The 24805-nt window shown below is 35.4% G+C and overlaps 1 protein-coding gene across 3 annotated transcripts in view; it reads left to right on the top strand.

The window, feature by feature from the left end:
* Positions 1 to 24805, top strand: part of PAN3 (poly(A) specific ribonuclease subunit PAN3) — a 79330-nt gene that overhangs the window by 40975 nt on the left and 13550 nt on the right. For 2 of the 3 annotated variants that reach the window (XM_036404080.2, XM_036404078.2), the window contains 9 exons: positions 1949 to 2099; positions 9992 to 10239; positions 10820 to 10924; positions 11616 to 11673; positions 12771 to 12932; positions 13094 to 13210; positions 13329 to 13430; positions 21207 to 21372; positions 21787 to 21874. In XM_036404080.2, the coding sequence (XP_036259973.1) occupies positions 1949 to 2099; positions 9992 to 10239; positions 10820 to 10924; positions 11616 to 11673; positions 12771 to 12932; positions 13094 to 13210; positions 13329 to 13430; positions 21207 to 21372; positions 21787 to 21874 (1197 nt within the window). The remainder of the gene's footprint in view (positions 1 to 1948; positions 2100 to 9991; positions 10240 to 10819; positions 10925 to 11615; positions 11674 to 12770; positions 12933 to 13093; positions 13211 to 13328; positions 13431 to 21206; positions 21373 to 21786; positions 21875 to 24805) is intronic. The other variant, XM_036404079.1, reaches the window with a different exon arrangement.

The following is a 24805-nucleotide window of genomic DNA, read 5'->3' as shown; positions in this document are numbered from 1 at the left end:
GTGGCATGTCCCACCCTTGTCATCTGGTTGACACAGTATTTAGATGTGATAGGGCTGTGCATGTGTCATTGCTACTTTTAGCAGTGGAAAAATGTAGATCTTGTAGTTCCTTGGAATTGTGTTCTTTTAGCAAGATGATGCAAATTCTGTCCCTTGCTCTCCCAGCTGTTTTGTTTGATGGCTATTTAGCTCTATCACTGTTTGGAAAAGTTGTACTTCACCACCTTTGTAATTTTCTTCAGTTTCAGTGCAGATTTCACTGAATCGTTGCATGCCAGTTTTTATCTAGAGGAGCACTATTCTTACTTATTCCTGTACCTAAATTCAGATAAGTCCAGAATATTACCTTTTGAGTATAAATGGATCAATTACGTGTTTTCAGTCTGTATAAGTCAACTTATAATTTGTTTTGCTGTATTAGTGTATATCTTAACATGTTTTCCTGAAGTGTGATTAAAGAGTTTTAAAATTCATGGAACACTTTACCCATTTCAATGTTTTACTTCACAGTCAACATATTTACTTGTAGCTGTTCCTTCAGTATTCAGAAACATGTACATGTAAGGTGACAAATAAGGTGGTAGTTGGTATCATAAAGTGGATCATGGTTCAAATTTACTGTGTGATTAGAGGTAGACTATTTTTGCTATTTGCTTTTAAACTTGGGCATCTTCTCTGACTTTACAACTTTGAGAACCTTCTTTTTCTCTGCATTGAAACACATTAATACTATGATATTTGTCAGAAATAATCAAGTAAAGGTATTAAAACCCATTTAACGGAAACTGTTCTCAAATGCTTTCTTCACTGATGTTCACACTTCACTTCTAATTTGGCACTAACTTATTTCTCTGATGCTGCTTTATATTGGTAAAATCAGTATTAGTAATTTAACTAACAGTTGATATATTTGGTTATTTTAAAATTGCCTGAAGCCAAAGTAGTCCAATATAATTTTCTGTAAAAACCATTATGGATTATCTTAACAGTACCCCTTGTCTACTGGGAACTGTTGCTGTCTTCTTATTTTACTTTAGACACTTTTGGGAGGTACTGTGCAGATTACTTAATAAACTAAATCCTGTAATTCAATAATCTTCAAGATTTTCAGTGTGTTAATGGAATAACTGATTTTATTTCTTGACTTAATGTAGTTTTTGTTCCACTCCCGTCATTTGTAATTGTCTGTCCAATGATAAGTGTTTTGCCTTCAGAGCTCTAACTGGGATTTTCTTTTTCTAACCCTCCCTGCCCCAAATCAAACAAAAACATCACCTCAAAACAAACACCATGATTCCAAACTACAAAACTGTCTGCACTGATTTTAATAGAAATTAAAAATTGCTCATGTGTTTGTTTTATGTACTAACAAATACTGGATGTTTGGCCATCATTCTCATTCTGTTTTTTTCCATGGCACCAAATTAGACTTTATTATTAAGAGTGTTAGATAAATAAAACAGGTAATTAAAGCAGAAGTTACCTTCACAAAAAAACTGAACATACAGATCTATATGAAATAGAGGCAGGGGTGACTTTTCTAGTAGGAATCATTTTTACTCCTTTAATTTGAAATTGCTAGTTAGTTTGAGACAAAATTGCTGAAGTCGTGGGAGAGCAGTCTGTGCAGCTGTGGCAAAGCTTTCTCAGTGTCAAATCTGTTCTCCAACTTGTAATGCTTATGGAAAGCCTTTTGCAAAATGTTGTATGAATTTGTAGACCAGCTGCTCATATGGAAAGTTTGCTTCTAACACTTCAGACATAAGCTTAAAACGTGTCTAAATTTGTTCATGCAGACAAGCTTCCAGTATTCTTTGTTCTCTTCAGTAAGCTGTATGTACTGTAAAAATACCCCTTGTACTAGTAGGCCTGTCTAGAAAGTATTTTCTACCAAATAAATCCCTTCTCATTTGAAATAAACATTTAATTTATTATTTTTTTTTAACAGACACCAAATCCGTCTGCAAGTGAGTTTATTCCTAAAGGAGGATCAACCTCCAGGCTGAGTAATGTATCCCAGTCAAGTATGTCTGCCTTCTCTCAAGCCTTGTTCTCTCACCCCTCCATGGGAAGTCCTGCTACTGCTGGGTTAGCACCAGGTAAGTTGAGAGTAATGATTTCTAGTACAGTGTGCTATAGGTGTAGCTACCTCCTACTGCAGCTCTTAACTTTAAGGCAATCATTAAAAAGCAGAGGAACTTTGGATTTATCTTCCAGTAGTATGGAAATCACACTGCAGGCTGTGAAATCTGCTCAGCCACAGCAGCATTGAAATTAACAACTTACTCTGCTCTTTTTGGGGAAAAGGGTTGCTGAGTTATCACATACTGTGTCCTGAGTGGTTCTTGCCAGAGCAGTACTCGGAGAGGATTTATACTACCCATAGTCTAGAAATGCATTATAGTCTACAATGCATATGATCTTGGTTTACTACACACCAATGTGCTCTTTTTATGTTTCTAGACTGTGTGATGTAGCAGTATTTTTTTGTTATTAATGAGTGCATATGAGGACTTAAAAATCTGCTTTAAAAACACAAAGTAGAAGACAAGCTAATTCTATAGTACTGTGCCTTGCAAAATAGTGTTAATTTTTATTGTATCTGTCACATGTAATCTCACTTTTAAGACTTCTAATTTATAGTTATTTACCAGGTTTAAAACTCTTACTGAAATGTGTCCCATGCAGTTATGTAATTGAGTGACAGATTTTTTTTTTACACATTTGAAAAGTTCAAGCCCTTCATGCATCTTTTAGTCTTCTGATCTTAAGGTGTTAACTTATTTAAACAAAATTAATAGAATTAAAATTAAAATATTTTTAGTATATAGCTATCAGCAAATCTGGATATTCACACTGCAGATTCTTTAATGAGTTTCTGTATGTACTTAAACCTCCAGAAGTCTCTTGTGGCTACCGAGAGCCATTAGGTAATTGCATTAATGCTATAAATGATTTTTTAAAACATCTATTGGCAATTACCATTTATTAAAATGAACTTCAGTCTTTCTTGATGCCAGTGTCAATGTGAAAGAAGCCAGCATTAAGCTTGCATGTGAAAACAAGCAGAGCAGGCTAGGACAGATTGATACTTCTGCTGACCAAATGAACATGTTGTGGTACTGTGTCTGCTTGATCCTATATTGTGCTGTACCGTCTTATTGGAAAACTGTTGTGTTTATATGCCTCTCAGCCTTGTCACCTGGATTGAAAAGTGTATAAAGGATTAAATAGAATACAGTAAAATGATCTACTTTTGGAAAGTGTCCAGTGGGGTCTCAGAGGGATCCTTCACAGTCCAATTTCTTTACTATCTGTAAGTAATACTTGAAAGGATAAGTAACACTGATGAAAGAAGTTCGCACAACAATTTCAGGTCCTAGAAATAAATACAGATACCAATGCTGCATACTTTCTAGCCTCAAATACTATTGTTTGTTTATGGACAAGAGGGATGGGGGAGTGTTCATAAGAGAGAACTTCAGGCAGAGTTGGCTTGTTTCCCTGCTCTTCCTGTATAAATAAAATGAAAATATAGTTCAAAGTAAGGACCTTGGTTGGATTCTCTGAATTTTTCTAGAAGTGCTTCTTCTCTCACTAAGTGCAGAATTCTCTGAACCTAAGTGTCCTATGTAAATACTGCTCACAGACATTTATTTTTATTTAAATGTCAACATTAAAGCTGTCAACAGGATCCATGCACAAAAATTCCTGTTACCTCAGGGTCAGCTAGGAGGTGCTCTTTCTAAAAGCTTAGGCTCTTAAATAAGAAAGCAGTATCTTTGTGTGGGGAAACTTCACCACTTAGATCATACTGGGTAACAGAATGAAAAAATACTGAAATACATTCTGAAGTTGTCATGAAAAAATGGTTGAGATATGTTAGGTTTCAATAAGTGAAAACAAATTCAAATAAAAGCCATGTAAAGAGTTCATAAGAATTTTCCTTTGAATAAAGATAAGTCTCCTTCTAGTTAAAGGGTGAATACTCTCCAGTAGAATAACTTTGCGGATTTAAGTATTTATGTGAGATTAGGATTGCTTATTGTAATTTACAGGATACTGGAGGAAGTCAAAATTTCATGAGAAATAAGGAAATGTAGTAGGAGTATTTAAGACTGCTATAGTTTTATTCACTCATAACAAAGTAGGTAAATTATGAAATCAGTTCTTTGATTTCCTTCCTGATGATGAAAAAATGTAAGTTCTTTCACATACCTAATTTCTGAGATTTCTCTAAAGGTAGAGGCAAATCAAAACCACTTTTGACATCTAGTATTTCTTGTCCTTGGGAAATATTTGTTCTGCCTGTCTTGTCAACAGTACTGCAGAAATACTGAAAAATATGACAGGGGAAACATAAAATACTTCAGTGGGTAACTTGTTGGATCCATGCCTGACATATCGACTAGGATGTAGCATGGAAGAAGGTTAGTCCCACATTCACATGTTTATTTATGTAAGTGCTTTCTAGGGTTATCTCAACATGGAGTTGTGCTCATCTTGGTGGCCTTTAATAGAGTATGGAAACAGAGTGATATGAAGTGCAGCTTACACAAGTGGTTGGAGAAAATTGTTTCACTGAAGAGTTGTAAACAGTTCTCATTTACCATTTCCAAACTCTTTTTCCGTAAACTCGCCTGAATACTACCTTTGCTCCTCCCTTTCCTTGCTAGAAAACACACCCTGTTTGTCATTTGTGTGGGAAATCTAATAAGAAGTTGACGATCTTCAAATAGCACTTTTGCTTACAAGTTTATCTTACCCAGTCCTGTGTAGCTGTGTTAGAGTATTAATGCCATTAAATATGCAACACAGTGTATGAAAGAAATTCATGAATGTCATTGAAGTGATGTCATTGCTGTGTTGAACTTGAGAGAGAACAGATGTATAGCCCCCAGTAGTGAAAAATGTCTCGGTTTTACCTAAAGAATGATGCCTTTGTCACTGATGGAAGTGACAGCAAATTGCTGTTGCTTTTATATTTAGTCCAAGTCAGATTCTGAGCTATGCAGAATGTAGGAGATGCCATTTCTGCTGCCAGTCTGAACCTGCAGGCTTAGGAGCCAGAAGTGTAAATGTGCCATGCTGGTGTCCAATTGACACATCTCCATTGTGATGTGCTTTAGGATTGTAGCTCTCAGAGCCCACAGCCCCAGCTGGAGATGGAGCACTTTCAGCTGAGGTGGTTTGTGTGGCTGAAGGCCCCAAGAACTTGTTCTAGCCTCTTGGATCAAATGTGGTGCAGAGGAAGTTCTGCAGCTATTCCAGAATAATGTAGGAAGAGAAGAAGGCAAAGAGACTCTAAAATTATCTTATTTTCCCAATTGAAACTGAAGAGGAAGAATTGAAAATACAAATTGTTTAGGGAATGAAGCAGATTTAATTAACTTGAAAATACACAGCTACAATGCTAATGACCTGATAGAAAGCTTACAATAAAAAGAAATTGTTAATGAATTTAGGGATGCTACTTTAAGTTCTTGAAATAATCTGATATTATAATTTACTTTGCTTTGTCATTCTTCAAAATTTACCTGGTAGTCTGTGGTATCTCTAAGTACAGAACATTAAAGTGATAAAATATTAAATGTTTAATTTTTCACCTCTGAATATGTTACAAGCATTAGAGACATAGGGATATGGTTGTAAACTAGTAAATTTGTAGGCAAAACTTGAAGGTTTTTTAAAACCTTTAATGTTGTAGGCCAGCTGATTTGCATACACCTGAGCTTAATGAAATCCTGCCTCACTAAGTTGTGAATTGTCATTAAATCAAAAAGTTGTAGATACTGAGTCATTAAGAAATCATGCTTAATGCCCTTTGATCCTGATTATCTGTGTGAATTATCAGATTCAAAATACAATGTAGCTTTTAATTCAAATACATTGTGTGCTACAAAGCTTTATTAGAAATATTAATCTCATAAAATGTCTTTGGGCATTGTCTCAAATGCATGTCAGAGTCTGCCATTTCCCTTTCCTCTGTCACGATGAAACTTCAAAAATAAAAAACAAGGCAATAAATGAAAATATGAGAATAAGAGGGATATGTAAGTATCTCTTTACAAGAAGGCATCAGGAGCTGCAGGTGTGTGTAGGTAGCCTGCATATTTACTGTGAATATTGGGAAAAAATCTTCAAATCCCACAACCATTTGTGTTGGTGTGACAACACCATGACAACTGCATACCATAACACCTCTTTTTAGATAGAAAAGTGAAAGAAGCCCTTTCCCCTTGCAGTTCATCTTTTAAGATTGTATTTGACTTCTTCATGAAGTGTATTAAGATTCCCTAAGACAAGGAATGGAGAGGGACAACTTGAACCAGCTTTTTGATGTCTGTCATAGTATTCCTGTTGGCATTTGAATTTTGATGCAGGGAAATCTTGAACCCTCTCATAGGGAAAGCTTAATATTATTTGTCAAGATCACTGATAGGAGTGAGATATATATCTATATATATATATATCTATACATGTGTATACATGTATATGTGTGTGTGTATATATATAAATCATAAGTAGGTTTTTAAAAGCTCATTTTTTGTTAGGCCCTTAAGTGAATAGGCATTTTTATCAACTGTGCTATTAAAACCAGCCTAATTCTGTGAGGTCTGATTCTGTTGTTACTATTGTATATTTAGTAACATCTTTTTCCTTGAGGATTAGTCAGTAGAAATATATAATCACTTGCTAAAAAGACTACTTTTCTTTTATTTTCCTCTAATTCCATTTGTTATGGTTAAATATTACTATTAGTGTCCTTTTAATTTACTGAAATACTAATGAAGTTGGTGATACCTGCTTGAGTTTGTGCACTCTTTTAGTTGCCTGAAGTACTTACATATGCATAGTTGCTGTATTAAGTGGGTTTTTTTTGTGGGGTATTTTTTGTGGGTTTTTTTGTTTTTTTTTTTTTGTTATGCTGGGCTTTCAGTAGTTATTTAGATTGTGCAGAATGTAATGCAAGTCTCTCAGAAGAATCTGTAACCTTCAGTATTTGTTGTCTCAACCTGTCCATACCTACCACGGCAGCAGGAGCAAAATTGTTGTAGCATGTGTAGTATGTTCTAGTAGAATAAAACCAGACTCTGGTCAAACTTATTTCTTCTCCTGAACTCACTATGCATACTGGCAAATGAGGAGGCCATATGTTCTGCCTGCTGGGTGATTTTCACTGAACTCTCAATGTCCTTTCTGAGGAGACCTAACTAGACTGGGAGGCCATGTGAAAGGATTTGTGTGATGCTGTGATCCTTTTCTTTCAATCTTGCATTAATACCTGTGCAAAGACATGAAGGATTTGTGTGTGTAACTATTCCTTGACAGGAATAAATTTTTTTGAAAAGTAAATCTTAAAGTGGAAATTGTTTGAAATTGAATCTCTAAAAATCACCAGAGATCTTTTTTTTTTTTCTGGGAAACTTGTAGTAGAAGGTTACAGTATAATTTTAGCGAGTTGCAAGTCTTGACTTTACTGTAAGATATTACTTAGTGTCTTGTACCTATAGTGTTTATTTGAAAGCAGAGAGGTCTCTTCAGTTAATTTTCCATCAGTATATATGAAGGCTGCTGAGTTCTTATTTCCTGATCCCTACAGTTGGCTGTTCTGTTGAGTTACTCTTGAAGCCATTTATTCCTGTCTGAGTTGAGATGATGTGCTTGCGAGGACTTCAGTTAATACCGCTTTATTGGAATAGAGTGCAAAAGACATGTCACTAACTTTCCATGGATGAAGACAATTCTTAGTTATCATTAACTGTAGAGTTGCTTCAGTTTAATGGCCACTTTAGTCATCCTTCAGCTTTTAATACTAATACATTGTTTCGTTTGAAATTGATCTTTCCCCAGTGGATTAAGAATGCATTTGTGTTTTAGTCTTTTGTTAAAAATGTAACAATATTTACAGAGCTATTGAAATATTGAAGTATTACTCAGTCACTCAAAGTAACTTTTCCCTTAATGAAAATTTACTTTCTTTTGTAGTATAAATTGTTACTATCCAGATATGTAACATTTTACAATCATACAGTTAATTTCTAAACAGATTTTTAGGAGACTGTTTATGTTACCATTTATCAGTGCCTATTATAATTCATTTTTTAGGTTAGTACACTGATCAGCAATATTTTACAATACCGCTTATCTATAAGATGTGTGTACACATGTATGTGTATTAATACAAAGAAAAGTTCTAGACTAGAAAAGTGCAGACTTTTATCCTTCCATATTCTTATAATTTACAGTTTTATAAAAAGAATAAATGGCTTAAGGGACACAATTAAAAAGAAAGGCATATGATTTTACTAGTTACATTTAAAAAATCTTGTTCATTTTGTTGGAACTATTCATTTTTGAGGAACAAAAGACAATTGTGCTGAATTAATAAACGTGGCTTTTGAGATGTCAAAGGAGTAAATGAAAGGAGCTAAATGAAAGGTTACAAATATTCTTTTAATATCATTAGGGTAATATAGCTTCAAAGTAATTTTCCCAAGGTACTGATTACTTGTTAATACTGAAACTTGCTTTTGTCTTTTGTTTTAAAAAAGAAAAAAAAGAAATGTAGGAGGGATGAGATTGCTTTAGGGACACGATACGAGTATGAAATCACTCCTACGCATTACTGATGATGCATTTTGAGAACTCTGCATACAGTAACTCATGATTGAAGTTAAATAAACTAGTTTATGTAACTAAAAAGTGTGTATGCAAAAAAAAATTCCTCTTGCTTTTATTAGTTGGATATTTGCTTAAATTACTCTGGTTACTAGAGTTTACGTAATTAATTTAATCAAATACTTGAGTAATAACTAACCATTCTTAATTAGAGAAGAATTCTCAGCTGTCATCAGAATGTTAAATATGAAAGCTGTGTATCTTCTATTCTTTCAAGGAAAAGATTTAGTATGACTAATACAATTCTGACTGTATAGAAAAGAAAGTACATCCCAGTCTGAACTGAGCAATAATACCTTTCAAAGATGTTTTCCTTGGTGTTAATCTGAACATCTGAATATGTCAGATCTTCTGCTAGTAAGTAACTCTGCAAGGAGTTTTTTTGAAGGGTTATCTCTTCCTCAGCAGCACCCTGGAATGTCTATTTTACAGCTAATTTTTATAAGTAAGCAAATCTGAGAATTCTGCACGCAATAGCTCTTGAAGTAATTAGTAATTAGTTAGTTTGGTAACTAAAAAGTGTGTATGAAGAGTTGCCCTTATTTTTTTCATTAATGCACTTTGTTTAGAAGCAGAGTTTCTCAGGCATCAGTGGAGTTGCTCCTGTAATGTTGAAGGTGAACAGCAGCCAATAAAATAATTTAAAATAAATAAGAAAATCCAGCAGGACTGTTTAATTGACTTAATATCATGAGATGTTACTTATTTTTACATATCAAATAGATCTTTTGGAGGATGTCTTTTAAATATAATAATGATAGGAAAATAGGTAATTACTCCCCTGAAGTTATTATTAGTAGCATATTGTGTATTATTCACTCAATTATTTATGAGCTGTATTACTGGAGACATAACTGTGGAGTTCTAATAAACGTACATGCATAATTAGGTGAAGTGAGTTACAGCTAAGCAAACTCCATTGACTGCTCATGTAACTGTTAAGTAAACATTCACTTACATAATCATTAATATTTTATATTTTTGCAGTTTAATGAACTGTCTTTTAGACACAGCATTATTTTGACTTGTCTTCCCTTTTCAGCTACTTATGTTTTTAATTTCATTTTTTCATGTGTATATTGTAAGTTCCCAAGCCCTATTTCTCTGCAATAAATAAAAATTTTGGGGGAAAGATACCTATTCAGTCATGCTCTTACTGTCTTATCTCTCAAGGATTTCTATATCTCTACGAAGAGTTAAGTGTCTCACCTGCTCAGAATGTTGTTGGTAGTGAAGGCTGCTTTTCTGAAATTGCTAAATTTTTTTGATGATAGATTTGATCTAGAATGTCTTCTTGTATTTCTTTAAGGAATGTCGCTGTCAGCAGGATCTTCTCCTCTTCATTCTCCCAAAATAACTCCTCATACATCTCCTGCTCCTCGAAGAAGAAGTCATACTCCTAACCCAGCAAACTATATGGTGCCTACTAGTGCCTCTGCATCTGTCGCTAATGCTGTCTCTCAGCCTCCATCTACTGGCCAGGTGATCCAGAAGGAAACAGTGGGTGGAACAACATACTTCTACACTGATACAACTCCAGCACCTCTCACAGGAATGGTATGTTGGCTTTCAGTACACAGTTGTCTGGAGTTTGTAAGTGCTGAATTGGTTGATACTACAGATGTTATTTTTAATGCTGTAAATGGCTTATTCTGTATGAAGGTGAGGCCTTTAACCTTTTAGTTATTTTAGTTGTTATCCAAAAATTACTGAAATATAAGGACCAGAGTAATTTTTATATATTTCTACAGCTGTGTAGAGCTTTCTGGGGTTTTAACACAGTAATAACAGGAAAGCATTCTCTGTGTCTCAGTGGATACATACATAATGAGAAAACATCAAAAAGTCTAGATTTTTTTTTTGATAGGTTAAATAGCTCTTATATTTATAGTGATGGGGAAAAAGGCAGTTACAAAACTGTGAAAATAACTGCGTACATACATATATACACATACACCTCCCTCTCCCTTGAAATCTTTAGAAGTGAATACCATATACAAAAATGGTAACATATCTGACAATATATTTGTAACTGGTACATGAGGATTTCATAGTTTGAACTGAAAGAGTGAGAAAACTCTTCATTTACTTTATCCTTAAGGACTTGAAAAAGATTCTTGAAATATTTTATTTTTAGGTTTTTCCAAACTACCACATCTACCATCCAGCTGCACCTCATGTTGCTTACATGCAGCCAAAAGCAAATGCACCTTCCTTCTTCATGGCAGATGAGCTCAGACAGGTAAGATGTTAGAGAGTTTAAAGGAAAATTTAATATCTTGGCAAAAAATAAAAAATTGTTAATGGTAGAACAGAAATAGACACTTGCAATATGTGCAGTCAGTTTTCCCTGTGGAGAATTTGAAAAATCAAATCTTGTAATAAATGGAGTACAACAGAGGGTGGGGGTGAGTTACAACATATATGACTGCAATCTAATCTGCATGCCATGATTTACTATTCAGCTCAGTACTATTACTGATGTGGTTTTTTGGCATGCATGGGTTTATTTTTGTAACATTATTTTAAGCTGCAATACTATTCAGTTTGAAAGTCTCCCACTGCAATGGAAGTGTATGCAGGTGTTAGTTGAAGAGCTCTGCTCAGGGTTCATCATCTCAAGGCTGGCTGTGAGTATTATTAATTTCAGCTTTACTGTAGTAGTTGACTTTGTCAGTGCCAGCTATAGCAAATGTCTTCTGAAGCTCCTTTAAGAATTTAGGTATTTTATCATTCAAATTTTCAAGCTATTGATCTTCTGATCCTCTCTACCCTAGACACTTGCATTAATTCTTTATTTTAGTACAGGTAGTACTAGTGCTAGTACTTTTGAAGTACTAGATGCTAGTACTTCAAAGACAGTGTTTTCTTAAATTTTCAAAACTAATGAGCTGAATCATAATGTTCAAAACTTAACTTAATTTTTCCTTCAGGAACTCATCAACAGACACTTAATAACTATGGCCCAGATTGATCAGGCTGATATTCCTGGTAAGTAAGTGTTTCTCAAAACTCTAAACAGTGATCATGTTTTTCTGCAACCATGTACGTTCATCTATATTAACAACCTCTTACAAAAGCTGCCACCTGTTTTTCGTGTAGCTTTAATCATCAGCCTGGGCCATGGTTAACCAAATGCAGTGTTTCAGAAATATGAATTATTCTTTCTGTCTTCTATTGTAATTTTCTTCTGTTTTGAAATTCCTTAATGGTTAGGAATAGTTGAAATTGCTGACAAAGGAAAAATCATTAAGGCAGTTAAGCCCTGTGAAGAACAGTTTTGTATTACTTTGTAGGTATTAGGTACTTCTTTAAATGAAGTCCTTCCTTAAATATATTTTCAAAGGTGGTATGTGAACTAGCAAAACAGTTTGTTTTGAAGTGACTTCACTGGTATATGAGTGAAGGCTTTGTGCTAGCTGTCAGGCAGAAGAACCATATACTGTTTACTGTGATTTGGCTTTTTTTATTCAGCTTGATTTAAACAATTTTTGCTCGCAGTATCTTCTCAAATGTGTGCATACTATGATAATGATGCAGTTAAAAATGCAGTTTAGTGTTTTAATCCTGATGAAGTGCGAGGGTAATCTCTTAATCTGATTTACAAACCTTTAGCACTTCTCTCTTCCTGTTTTATAAACCAGTATATTAAAACATGTAAGACTGATACTTGCTTTTTTTCTGAGGAAAATGTGGCTCTTACTATCGTATGAAGTCTGCATGAAAATTGGTGCTTATTATTGAATCAGTGTAGGAAAAACACCAAAGAAATATCATTCATAAGGGTGAATTTCTAAGGTAAATAAGAAAATGGCAGACGGAATGGAAATGGCATGTATTCTGTTGATTTTACTTGGTGTAACACTTTTTCTGAAGACAATAATTTTAGGTCAGTGGGATCACTTTTAGGAACCTATGAATATGTTGGTGTTAAAGCAAAAATAGTGAATTTTAACTTCACATTCACCTAAAAGATGGTGGAGATAATTTAAATATTAGTGGAAGTCATTTTCATTTTCTCTGCTACTCAGTAATTTTCTCAAAGTCAGCTAAGGCCTAACATGTTTCTGTGTATAAACTGATTCTAGCAGTTCCTGCGGAAGTGGACAGCTACCACAGTCTCTTTCCTTTGGAACCACTGCCACCGCCCAATCGGATACAGAAAACGAGCAACTTTGGGTACATTACATCGTGCTATAAAGCTGTAAATAGTAAAGATGACCTGCCCTATTGCCTTCGGAGGATACATGGTGAGAAACATTGAGTTGACTCAGTAGGACTAGCATTCCAGAGTGTACCAGTCATATTTTAGTGTCTGGTTCCTTCTCAGCAGTTTCAGACTAAATGCTGAAGTAAAATTTTCTCATTCTAAACATTATACTTTAAACCATGGGTTTCATTTTTTCCCTAGGTTTCCGTCTTGTTAACACAAAGTGCATGGTATTGGTTGACATGTGGAAAAAGATTCAGCACTCAAATATCGTAACTTTGCGTGAAGTGTTTACCACTAAAGCTTTTGGAGAACACTGTAAGTTTTTCTTTTTTCTTTCCCACTGCCCTTCTCCCCAGCTCCCCCCCAGCTGATGTGTGTATACTTTTTTCAAATATGCTTGAGTTAGTAAATATCACCTGTTTCTGTTTTTAAGCTCTAGTGTTTGCGTATGATTTTCATGCTGGAGGAGAGACTATGATGAGCAGACACTTCAATGACCCTAGTGCTGATTCCTATTTCACAAAACGGAAATGGGGTAAGGAAACCACACTATGATACAATACTTCTATACACTGTTTCAGCGGTAAACATCTGGTCACAAATAGTTGTTCAGCTTAATTTTTTTGGCTAATCATGCCATAAGCTGATTGACATGAGAGAGTTCTTCTTCGCCTCCTATTTGTAAAATCTTTTTAAATTATCAAACAAATATAAAATTGATGTCAGCATGTAAGGGAATTACAGCTCTTTGAGAGAAAAATAAGTTGGAACAATACTGGGAGCCAGGAGCTCTAGTGTCCTTGTTGCAGGTCTATCACCAGGTAACACCTATCATTTAATGGCAATAGTTCCAAAATTCAAAAGATATGCTGTGCCAATTTGATGCTTGCTGTTTAGGTGTCCTACCCTTCTGGTTTTTTCCTCATTATGAGGAATAATTAAACAGTATTTTATTTGATGATTTGAAATGTGAAGTACTAGTTAAGACAAGAAATGGATTGAAAAATCCCTGTACCTTATTCTTTTCAGACACCAACTTCACATCTTAGGTCTGAAATTTTTTTAATGATGTTTATACATAGATTCAATGGAGTCACTACATAAGCATTCTTAAATCTGTCACAGGATGGTCTATGGCTCAGCAAGTGGCGCAGTAGAGCCCATATGCTTGTGGCTAAAGCCTTTTCCTCTCCAAAACACTGTGCTGTCAATCATTCTTCCTATTAGGACCAGTTTGTGACCCCTGCAGTCTTACAAACTGCAGTCAGGAGTTGGCAACACAAACAGTGCCATGCTGAGAAAGAGAGGTGGTCACTGCTTAAGGCAATCACAGAAAGACTTGAGGTAGAAAAATACCCTGCAGAGCTTTTTAGGACCAGCTTCTTGCTTAATGCAGGACCAGCTCTGAAATTAGATCCAGCATTAAAGATGACCAGACAACTGTGACATGGCCTGTTTTTTTTTTTTAGTTAGTGAAGATGTTCCCTAAATGTCTTTAGGCTCCCAGTGTATGAAGAGAAACAGAAGCTAAGGTTTTTTTCATTCTCGTGCCTTTTGAAATTTGAGCTTTTAGCTGTGAATTCAAACTGTTTCAAAGGTTGACATCTAGAATTTCACTTGGCTGTCTTTTACATCAGAGTATAATGGTTTGGTAGTGTGTGTGAATATGTTAAAAGGCTTGAAGAAAACCTTACATACATTCAAAGACTTGTGGATACCTTATATACTGCATAATTCTCACTGACTTAGCACTGAGCTGATCATTTTAAGTGGAGATGGAACTTGATTTCCACCACTGATTTTGGTGGTAATATCTCAGATGGAGGAAACCCCTGTTTGATGTGTCATATCCTGTGGCAAATCAGAGTGCAATTACAGATTCAATGAGCCTGATGTGAAACTAATTTGGTGAGATAAAACTGGAAGATCTACTGCTAGGTTAATGACTGTTACGTGCAGGACTAGACTCCTGAGTGTTTCCCAGTCATGGTTTTCAATTTCCATGTGAATCAGTCCTTGTTATGTTTTTGTATCTATCTAGAGAATCATAGTAGAATGATGTCTGTTCTAGATAAAATAATAAAAGTTACATAAAATTCTTGGGAACACATTTTTTGGTCATACTGGAAAATAATTAAGTTACTGCCTATAAAGGGCAGTCATGTCTCATTAATCTATCAAAGTTCTTTAAAGGAAGATCGAGTAGATAAGACCTTGGAGTTTTCAATGAAGTCCAACAGTCTTTAAAAGAACCTAAGTAGTCATATTGCAGAGAAGGTTCTCAGGTTAATGCCTGGTTAGAATATTGGAAACAGAAAGAGTGAACAGTGAAGATCACTGATGGGTCTCACAAGATGATGTCCTGGGAGTTATATTTCTTAACACATTCACTTGTTTGTTCTGAAGATAAATGGTCTGTCAAAGTTTGCTGGTAATACCAAATTATTTGGATTGTTAAAAACAAAGGCCAATTGTGATTGATTGCAGAAGGATGTTACAAGACTGGAACTCGTACTGATAATACAGCAGGTGATGTAATGTAAACCAATGTGATGAAAGAAAAATGGAACTAGCTTTAAACATGAAGTGATGGCCTCTGTTGTGACTGTTGCCACTCAGTAATAGGTCTGGGACCACAGTTAAGTAGATTGAAGAAAATACTGTCCTCTTGCTGAATAGCTATAAATAGGAAATAGATTGATGTAGCTTATTAAGAAAAGGGCAGTGAAATAGTAGACATTGTATTCAAGTTGTGTGTGCCTGACAGACTCCTCTCTGTAGCTGTGTTCCTCATGCATTTTGAAAGGCGTAGAAGAGCAGCAAAGAAGTTGAGATGAGGTGACAGGGATGATCAAATGTGTGGAACAGCTGGATGAAGAACAGCAAAGTGGAATAATGTTTTTCATGCCTTTAAAGAAGAAAAGCAATATAATGGGGTTAAAAGTGCCTGGAATATGGTCTGAAAAATCATCTGGAATAACAAAGAAATTAATAAAAAAAGTTTATTATTTCTTCCAGCCTAAAACTAAGGACTTACCAATGAAAATAGACAGGTAGCAAATTCAAAACCTATGCTGTCATGATAATTAAGCCATGGAACTTTCACAGATTATTGTGGACATTTGCCTAAGTTCAAGGGGGAAGTGGGCTTACTCATGGAGGAGAAATATTTGGGGACTGCATAGGCATGATATTTACTTCTGGGCTGCAAATCACTGGAGGCTAATAGAATATTTTACTTGTTTATGTTTATACACTTCATAATTCATAGCAAGCTGATTTTAGTGTATGTGTCTTTGAAACAGGCTCATGGGCAATCTGGACCCTTTGTTTCACCTACTTCAGCTTCCTTTTATAGGCAGGAATAATCTGGGAAGTTGGAAATAAGACATCAATGTCTTATGTCTTGAACCAAAGTATTACTTAATGAAAATGAGCTGTTGCAACAGAACTTACAGGGATATGTAGGGAAGATAATTGTCTCGTGACTGTGGCAATTACTACCTGCTCTTTCAATATTTTCAGTAGATAAATTAGATAAATTAGGGGAAAAGAAGTCACCTGAATTCCCAAATTTTGCCAAATCTTTCTGCAAATCTTTGCTTTGGCCTTTCTTTTTTTTTTTTTTTTTTGATAGCTGCTGCTCTCTAGTCTGGTCCTCAGTAGAAGGAGCAATTTAAGAGAGAAAAATAAGATTGCATACCTATAACTTGATTTCTCAGAATTGCCTTGCCTTCACGGATCCTTTCTCCATCCCCTCACAGAGTTTCTTGGCCGTCTGCCTGCCTAGAGGGGACTCCCAAGAGAAGCAGGGGAATGGATGGAAGTTGGGTACTCTGCAGCATGAGGCCCAGATTAGTACAATTGCTTATAAAGGTTTTAGGAGGCACAACACTGTGAACCTGATCAGTGAACTCAGAGAATTTGATTTCAGGTATGCAACCTTATTTATGTTGAACACTTGAGTTGGCAACATGAGACCTTGATAGTTAAAAGATGAGGATTATGGTTTACATGGCTGTCTTGCATGTCACTGGTGTCAATGTGGTCAGTCTTGGGTGTTTTCTTCTTGCCATGTTATTTACAGACCCTGTTACGGGACTGCCTTGCTAGAGATTTGGTGTGGGGGAGAAAAATAGCAGCTTACATTTATTTTTATGCTTAAACTAATGTCTCTGACTTCTGAATGAAGTAGAATTTGTTGCTTGTGTTCTTTATTCAATGATACCTCCTCTTCCTTCAGATGGTACAGTGTGATAATCTAACATTGTTCTGTCATATTTTACTAAATTTGCACGGTTTAAAATAGGGAATCTCAATTTTCATTTAATTGATACTCAAAGTACATTTATTTGAAAAGTTTCTTCTTATATTATTCTCACTTCTTAGATTTTCTCAAAACATTTCTTCATACTCTAAACATTAAATCTGTTGTTCTGGAACTTTTTGGCATTCTTCCAACTTTCTTATATTTCTTAGCTTCAGACTATAGCATGTATTAGTACATTTATCTCTGCCGAAATTATGTTCTCTTTGCATTAGCGAGTTAACCCAAAAGTACTGAAATGTTGTTCTTAACAGTCCAATAACTGAATGGTAAACCAAATTCTGAATGTATGTACTTTAGAACTTAACAGTCAGAAAATCCTGGCAAATTAACAGTAACTATTGGCAGCTGCCAGAAAGGTTTGTCCTGATGAGTTTTTGTGGTTGGCAGAGATAAGCATGCCTTTGTTATGTCCTTTGGTCTGCTTTTAAACCCTGAGTAATTAAATGTTGGTGTACATGCTGTTAGTAGGAGTTTTCAGCAGCACAGTTTCTGTTTTTCAGCAAACAAATAGTTTCTGATTAAGATAAGCATGGTCTGGGAAACTTGCTTTGCTTTTGACACATTAATAGTAGTATGTCATGCACAAAAATGGACATCATTGCTGACTTTACAGTTTTTTACATCCCCACGTGCTGAATGTTTCTTTTATAAAATACCCCTTCTATTGAAAAAGAAATAAGTTGTGTGATGACTAGATGAATAGTGTGTGATGAGGAGTAAGAATATGTGAATATTGAAAGTCAGCATGATGTTTTTGAAGACAGAATATGTGACTAATAATTATCCTAAAATACCTTTGCCAAAAGCTGCAACTTTTTTGAAGTAAGTTTGAGTTTTCAGTAGCTTTGGAGTTTTTACAAGAAAGACTGCTGCGTTCAAGTAGTTCAGAACCTTTCTGTACATTGAAAACAGGGAAATGTAAAACCAAACCCCAATTTTCTCTGAAGGAGAGATGAAGACTACTGCATTTGTCTTGTTTTCAGTACTTGAACTTAGAAACACTGAACAATTCATAGTTCTGAAGTAAACACTGAACAATTCATAGTTCTGAATGTAAAAGACTGGTTTACAAGCCTGAGAGTTCAATTTAGTAAACAGCTGAATCTCTCATTGTTTTTTTTTTTCTTCATTACTGTGTGAGAATTGCTGTTTCTTGGCATGCTTTCAGTGTTCCTAATGGTGTCAAACAGGTCCTACTGCTGGTGTTCCCAGGTCTTACTTCCCACCCCAGGACTATTCCTGGATTCACACTTGCTCTGGAGAACAGAATTTCACTTGAATACTTTTTTAAGAAGGAAAAACTTAATATATGCATACACACTGGTACAGAGGGTAAATTTTTTTGTTCTGTTGTCAACAGCATACCACAGAACTAAAAAGTAAGTGTCAGCATTTTTATTTATTTATGTTTATCCCAATGTGGCAAGGAAAAATAATGGATAACCTGTGTTCTTGAAATGGCAGCTTTTAAATTTTTAATCTTTTCCATTTGTGGCTGTGTTCTACATCACAGAGATGAAATTATTAGGAGAGGTGAATCTGCCATGCAGAAGGTGGGAAGAGCACAGTCTGAAATTTTGCTTGTTGTAGCCATAGATTCAGCCTGTGGTGGGAAGCCTTTGCAAATCAACCATGGAATCTCTTAACAAAACACTTTTTCAAGTAATACTCTGATCATTTGGGTAATGGTTACTTACATTCTTGTGCTGTTTTTCCTTGTGTTCAGCACTGTTTGGAAAGCTTTCCAACTGCGTGTTTCTCCTGAAGAGCAAGCTTTTGGGTCTCATTTCCTTGGGTCCTTGCTCAAGTGTTGTCTGCAGCAGGTGTGGTGGGCCTCTTGGGACATACATTATAGTCAGCATTGCAGCCAACTGAACTGATTTTAATTGTGCTTATTTTGAACAGATAGATATGTAAGAGGGCATTTCAAAGCTGATTCTTCCCATGTTTTAGCTTGTACCTTTAGTGTATGTGAATGTGGGGTGCAGCCAACTGGTGTGAAAGCCACAGCCCAGATTTGGCTGTAGCCTCAAGTAAGTTTTTCCAGTAGTAAAATAACATTGCTGAGATTTTCTGATAGATGAGGAGGAGCTGTGTCAAACTCTGGTCTTTCTGTTTATATTGGACTTTACCTTGGTTACATTGCCTTAATTTAAAAATCAAAGGGTGGGTGCTGTTATGCATGCACAAAAATAGCTGCCAAGTTTCAGCTTTTCTCTCTCTTTGGGATATTATAGCAACATTTCTATTCTGGACTTACTTTGTACAGATGTAACTGTCTTACAGTATCCATGCACATCCCTGTTAAACTTGCTACTCATGTTGCTGTTCACCAGATAAAAAGTGCATTCTACAGCAAGTAGTAAAGAGTCTAAACAAGTACAGGAGGTTGTATCTTCTCAGTCATTTTATATTATAGTTTTTGTCATTCTGAAGAAGAGAGAGTTATGAGGGAAAAGTTTGCTACATGAGACTTGGAATGATGGTTTTTGTGGGAAGTGATTTGCATACTGATTCATCAGGGGGCCAGAAAAAACAAACAATATCTCATTATATTCAGCTTTCAGTAGACATGCCAAGTTTATTGTTTTTTAAAGGAGTCAGCATTTTGATCTTCATAATCTAAACCAAAGTACCTTAAACCTGAAAAGCAAACTAAAATTTCAAAAATGGACAAAACAAAGCTCAAATAAAAGCTTGTAACATTCTCAGCCCATGACCCCTAAGTCAGTAAAATTTCCAAGTAAAAAGTTATCAGGAATGTGTTCCACATTTTTTCACTGTGCATGTATTTTGTGTGTTCATATGCATGCAAGTATACATATGCTTACTTTGATCAAATGCACAGATGTTGATATGGTTGTGTAGGAAAAGGGGGAAAGGGAGGGAAAAAAAACCCCCAACCTCAAAAAACAAGAACCAAAAAGAAAACAACCCAAAACCCACAAACAAACAAAGAAAAAAACTAAAAAGAAATAAATGTTTAGAGAAGAGTGCAGTCAGTTCACAGCAAAACCAATCAGTTGCTTACATGATTTTACTTACTACTGATGATATTACTGGTCTCAAAATAAGCAAAATCAGTACTGAGGCAACCTCTTGAAATATCTCTTGTGGTCTGTAAAATTGAGATGTACCGTCTTACTCTGGATGTATTTTCTTCTGCTTCAATTTCGTACAAGGCAAACAATGCCAGCTTACTTGAATTACGCACATCATACTTAAAATAACATTTTTTTATCTATATCTTAATTTTTTCATCTGTGACTCAGTATTACTCAAACTGTTAGTAATGTAGGATTTGAGTGTGTGTTTGCAAAGACTGAGTTTTAGTTTTGAAAGGGGAACTAAAAATTCATTTGGAAGGAGAGTAATGCATTTCTTTCATATGACCCATGGAACAGGGGTCATGCAGTGATGACTTGTCAGGGAGCAGTGTCACAGCAGAACGTAAGTGAAGTTGTGTTCAGTGATGTTTAGCCTCCAAATCTTTGTCCGATTTGCTCGTGTAAGCTAAAATTAGCTTGTTATTTTTTTCTTATTAGATGATAGAAAATGTTTAATTGGGAAGCCTACCTGCAATAAAGGCGATAAAATGTTGCAGCTATTGTGGTACATACTCTTTGTTTCAGGATATTGGTGTTTTTACTTCTGAAGTACCTGCATATTGTGATGTACCATCTGCTTAGAGAAATTTCCAATCAGTGCTCATTCTCAACTTCAAAACATCATTTCTCTGAATATGAGAATGAAAATAATGCCTAATGAATTGTCAGCATTTTCAAAAAACCACCATGTGAAACCAACCAATGAAGAAAAATCTATTCCGAAACTCACCTTCAAAGCAACATAAATGTGTTTTTCAAGGACTACTAAGAGTTAAATGAAATGAGGGTGTGAGTTACTTGTATGATTCAAGATGTTGTACTTTGCTTTTTGCACAGCAGCCTTCCATTGATGCTCACAATGTTTTGGTTCTAGGTCAGCATGATGGACCTCTGCCACGGCAGCATGCGGGGTTGCTTCCAGAGTCTTTGATATGGGCATATATTGTGCAGCTCAGCTCTGCCTTACGGACCATTCACACAGCAGGACTGGCGTGCAGAGTTATGGATCCAACCAAGATTCTGGTAACAGGAAAAACAAGGTAATGGAAGCATTCAGTCTCACTGTGCTCTGGGTTCCTGGCAGCTGCTGACTCTGCACCTGGTACATAAGTAGCTACTAAGTTCTCTCAACTGGCCTGAGGCATTGTGCTAAAGCTTGTAACTTTGGTTTTTTAAAGGTCTTCTAAAACATATTTTGGGAAGACTTATACATTATCCTCAAACTACAGATCAGACCCACTACTGTCAGTTTAGAAATTTGTTGATTTTTTTGTAAATGGAATACTGTCTGTGCATTTTATCAAATAGTAAAATCAGTCTTTTCTGATTCATAGTAATTTGCTAAGTACTGTTGGCTTTTATAATATCAAAAAATTCAATGAATGCTAGAAGAAAAATTGAGTAACCAATTAAGTTTAATGGCAATTTTTCCTTTTCTCTTCTTGTTCCTGAAGGTTACGAGTTAATTGTGTTGGAATCTTTGACGTTTTGACATTTGACAACAGTCAAAATAATCCACTGGCATTAATGGCTCAGTTTCAGGTATGACAACACTGCTAGTTAGGTTGGTGGCTTGACAAAGGGATTACTGCAAACCAGTGTGATTCCTTTTGGAAGACAAGTACTTTAATTAAACTGTAGTCCAGTGTATCTATCTGTAAATTAATGTATTTTTTCACTTCTGATTTGATCTTGGTTCTCCCATACACTGTTCAAATTTGCTTATAATTTATAAATGTGAATGCTCATTTTGGTATTTTCTGCCTCTAAAATTTCAGCAAGCTCACTGAACAGGTTGAACTATAGTATTTAACAAACTTAAGTCAGAAACGACTGGGAATAGTAATTTCTAAAGGAAGGAGGAGAAAAATCTTACATTTAGTGTTAGAGATAAAAAATAATGATAATAGTTTTTGCTCTGTCTTTTGTGATTTTAACATAAATAACTAAGAATACCTGTTGAGAGGAGTAAGATCTTTCAGTTAACTGCATTTAGACCCTCTCCTCGTGCCAAAAAGATTCTAGTGTATCTTTATTTTGGGCTCCTAGTTTTTCCGTGCTCTCCTGGTGTTCTCTGAAGCGTGGACTCTGCATAATTCCTGAATTAAGAAGAACCCCTTTAGACTTAACAAAAACTGTTCCACAGTCATCTGGAGCATCACTGTGTACAGGAGTGCCTCTTTCCCTAACTTCCCCTCAGGGTAAAGTACATTACTTCAGCAGTCATCACATACCCTGTTTGTACTGGGAGTGAAAGACTACAGTAGGGAGTTGGATTTAATTGATTTTCATTAATTGACCTTATTCACTGTGAAAACTGCTTATTCAGAGTCTTTAAGTAATAACTGAAATGTTTGAACTTTGGCCAGAAGAACCTAGCTTGTTGGAGACCATATCCTAGAACATAACTTTTTTTTTTTTAATGGTACAGTAAAGCAGTTTTCAGTGTGCTTTGAGGAGTACACCAAAGGATTTCATGCTCACACACACACACTCAGCTCCGTATCAGTGGGCTTTTGGTAATAATTGAATGGAAAACAGTTGTGAGAAGATGAAAATACAAATAAATAAGGGATTCCATGCCTAAAAATGTAATGAGAGGGATTTTATTTAAAGCTAAGTACTTCTCTATTTTAATTTCAGCTTGGAAAGGGATCCTCCTGAGATATTATGACATTCAAGTAAAGAAAAACATTTAGAATACTTGAAGATACAAATCTAAAAATACTTGCAGGTACACAAGTCTGTCAAAAGCACTTATCACCGTAGCAGCTCAACACATGGCAGCTGACTTGCTTGATAATGCCTAGTTTTGTTTAGGGGAAATGGCTTTTCATGTTTTATATGTTGTTAATATTCAAATTATTTAGGTTGCTCTGCTAAACCTGAAAATAAAAACTCCTAAATACTTAGTTTGGAAGATCTAAATTGCAATTAGTAAATACGGTCTGTTTTTTTCTTTTGCTGTTTTTTCTAGGAGGGCTAGGCTTTTACTGCCCATTTTTTTCCTTCAGAGGTGCCAAACTGGGTCCATTCCTTGAAATTTAGGGGTCATTTCTCGTGCTCTACCTTTGTTTGCCCTAGCCAGATAAAATTACAAAATTACAGCTGCTGCTCGTCCTTTTTCCTTTTGATCCATGACCCAGTTCCTGAATTCCTTTGGGACTCCTGTGACTGTTAAAAATGTAGGTTATCTCTTGGTTTACTGCCCAGCTAATATGCATTTCCTTGTTGTTGTCTTCAATGGAAAAAGCTATATTTGTTAGGATTTGCCATTTTCTGGCTATTTCCCATGGTTAATATAAAGAGAGATTTCAGCCAAAACAGTGAGGAGCTATGTAGAAGGAATGCAATTGTTCTTTGCAATCTGTGTTAAACACATTAATCTCTATGATCATTTAAGAGTTACATGAAGGCAACAAAAAGGAAGCTAAAAAGAAGTAAATGAAATATGAATGGCCACTTGCATTGAAAACCAGGAGTTAAACCTGTATAAACTGCAGCATGTGACTTCCTGCCCTGCCCCAGTCCAAAAGTCTTGTGTCAGTCAATTGCAAGGTACAGATGGGAAAGCTAAGTGATGATACAGGAAACAGTAAAAAGGTTTAATAAATATTTCTGTATTTGGAACAAAATTTGTAAGTCCTCCCCTTTACAAAAAAAAAGAGAATGTAAGTTTTACTGTTTTAACAAGGGCTATAAGGTTACTTTGGCTTAAAGTAACTATTTTCAATTTAGCAAACCAAAATAACTTTCATATGCACCTCCCCAAATTTAAATAAACTAGTTTGAAGAGACATCTCAAGTACTATTATTGACTCTAAAAAAAACACACCAAAATGTAGGAACTTGGAGGTACTTCTAAGGACAATTCTAGAACTTATCCTTTTAAGTGAATCCACAGAACTAGGGTATGAATGAGCTGATACTTATCCAAGCATAGCAGTGGATCAGGATAACAAAATAAAAAGTTGTGTTTGTTTCAAAGTGTTTTTGGAAAATGGATCCTGTCAAAAAAAAGTTATTAAAATAAAACTTACATGTCTGACTGGTAAAATCAAATGTATTGGTATGTTGAGGTATCTCTATGGCATTTGGCATAGTAGCACATACCTATTCAATTAAAAAAAATAAGAAAGGGTACCTTTGCAATTAACATTTAAGTCACTCACTTGACATGCTTGAAATTCACTTAGGAACAGGGAGACATTAATGAAGGTGGCTGGTTTTGAGTTTATCCCCTAGCTGGTTTTGAGTTTATCCCCTAGTGCTGTTTTTTAGTGAATGCTATTTAATAGGTCTGTCAATGAACTACATGCTGATAAAATCCTTACTCGCAAAGCTTTCAAGAGACAGAAAATTAAGTTGGTAGAGGTTACAGTTATGACTTTAATTACTAATTAAATGGTTGTTAATTGCATGCAAGGTGCATTTTTGAACAAAAAGCTGCCTGTGCTTAGAAGGTGTAAAGCT

This window comes from Molothrus ater, chromosome 2 (genome assembly GCF_012460135.2).
Source record: "Molothrus ater isolate BHLD 08-10-18 breed brown headed cowbird chromosome 2, BPBGC_Mater_1.1, whole genome shotgun sequence".
Lineage (NCBI taxonomy): Eukaryota > Metazoa > Chordata > Aves > Passeriformes > Icteridae > Molothrus > Molothrus ater.
This window is presented reverse-complemented; position numbering and strand designations above follow the sequence as displayed.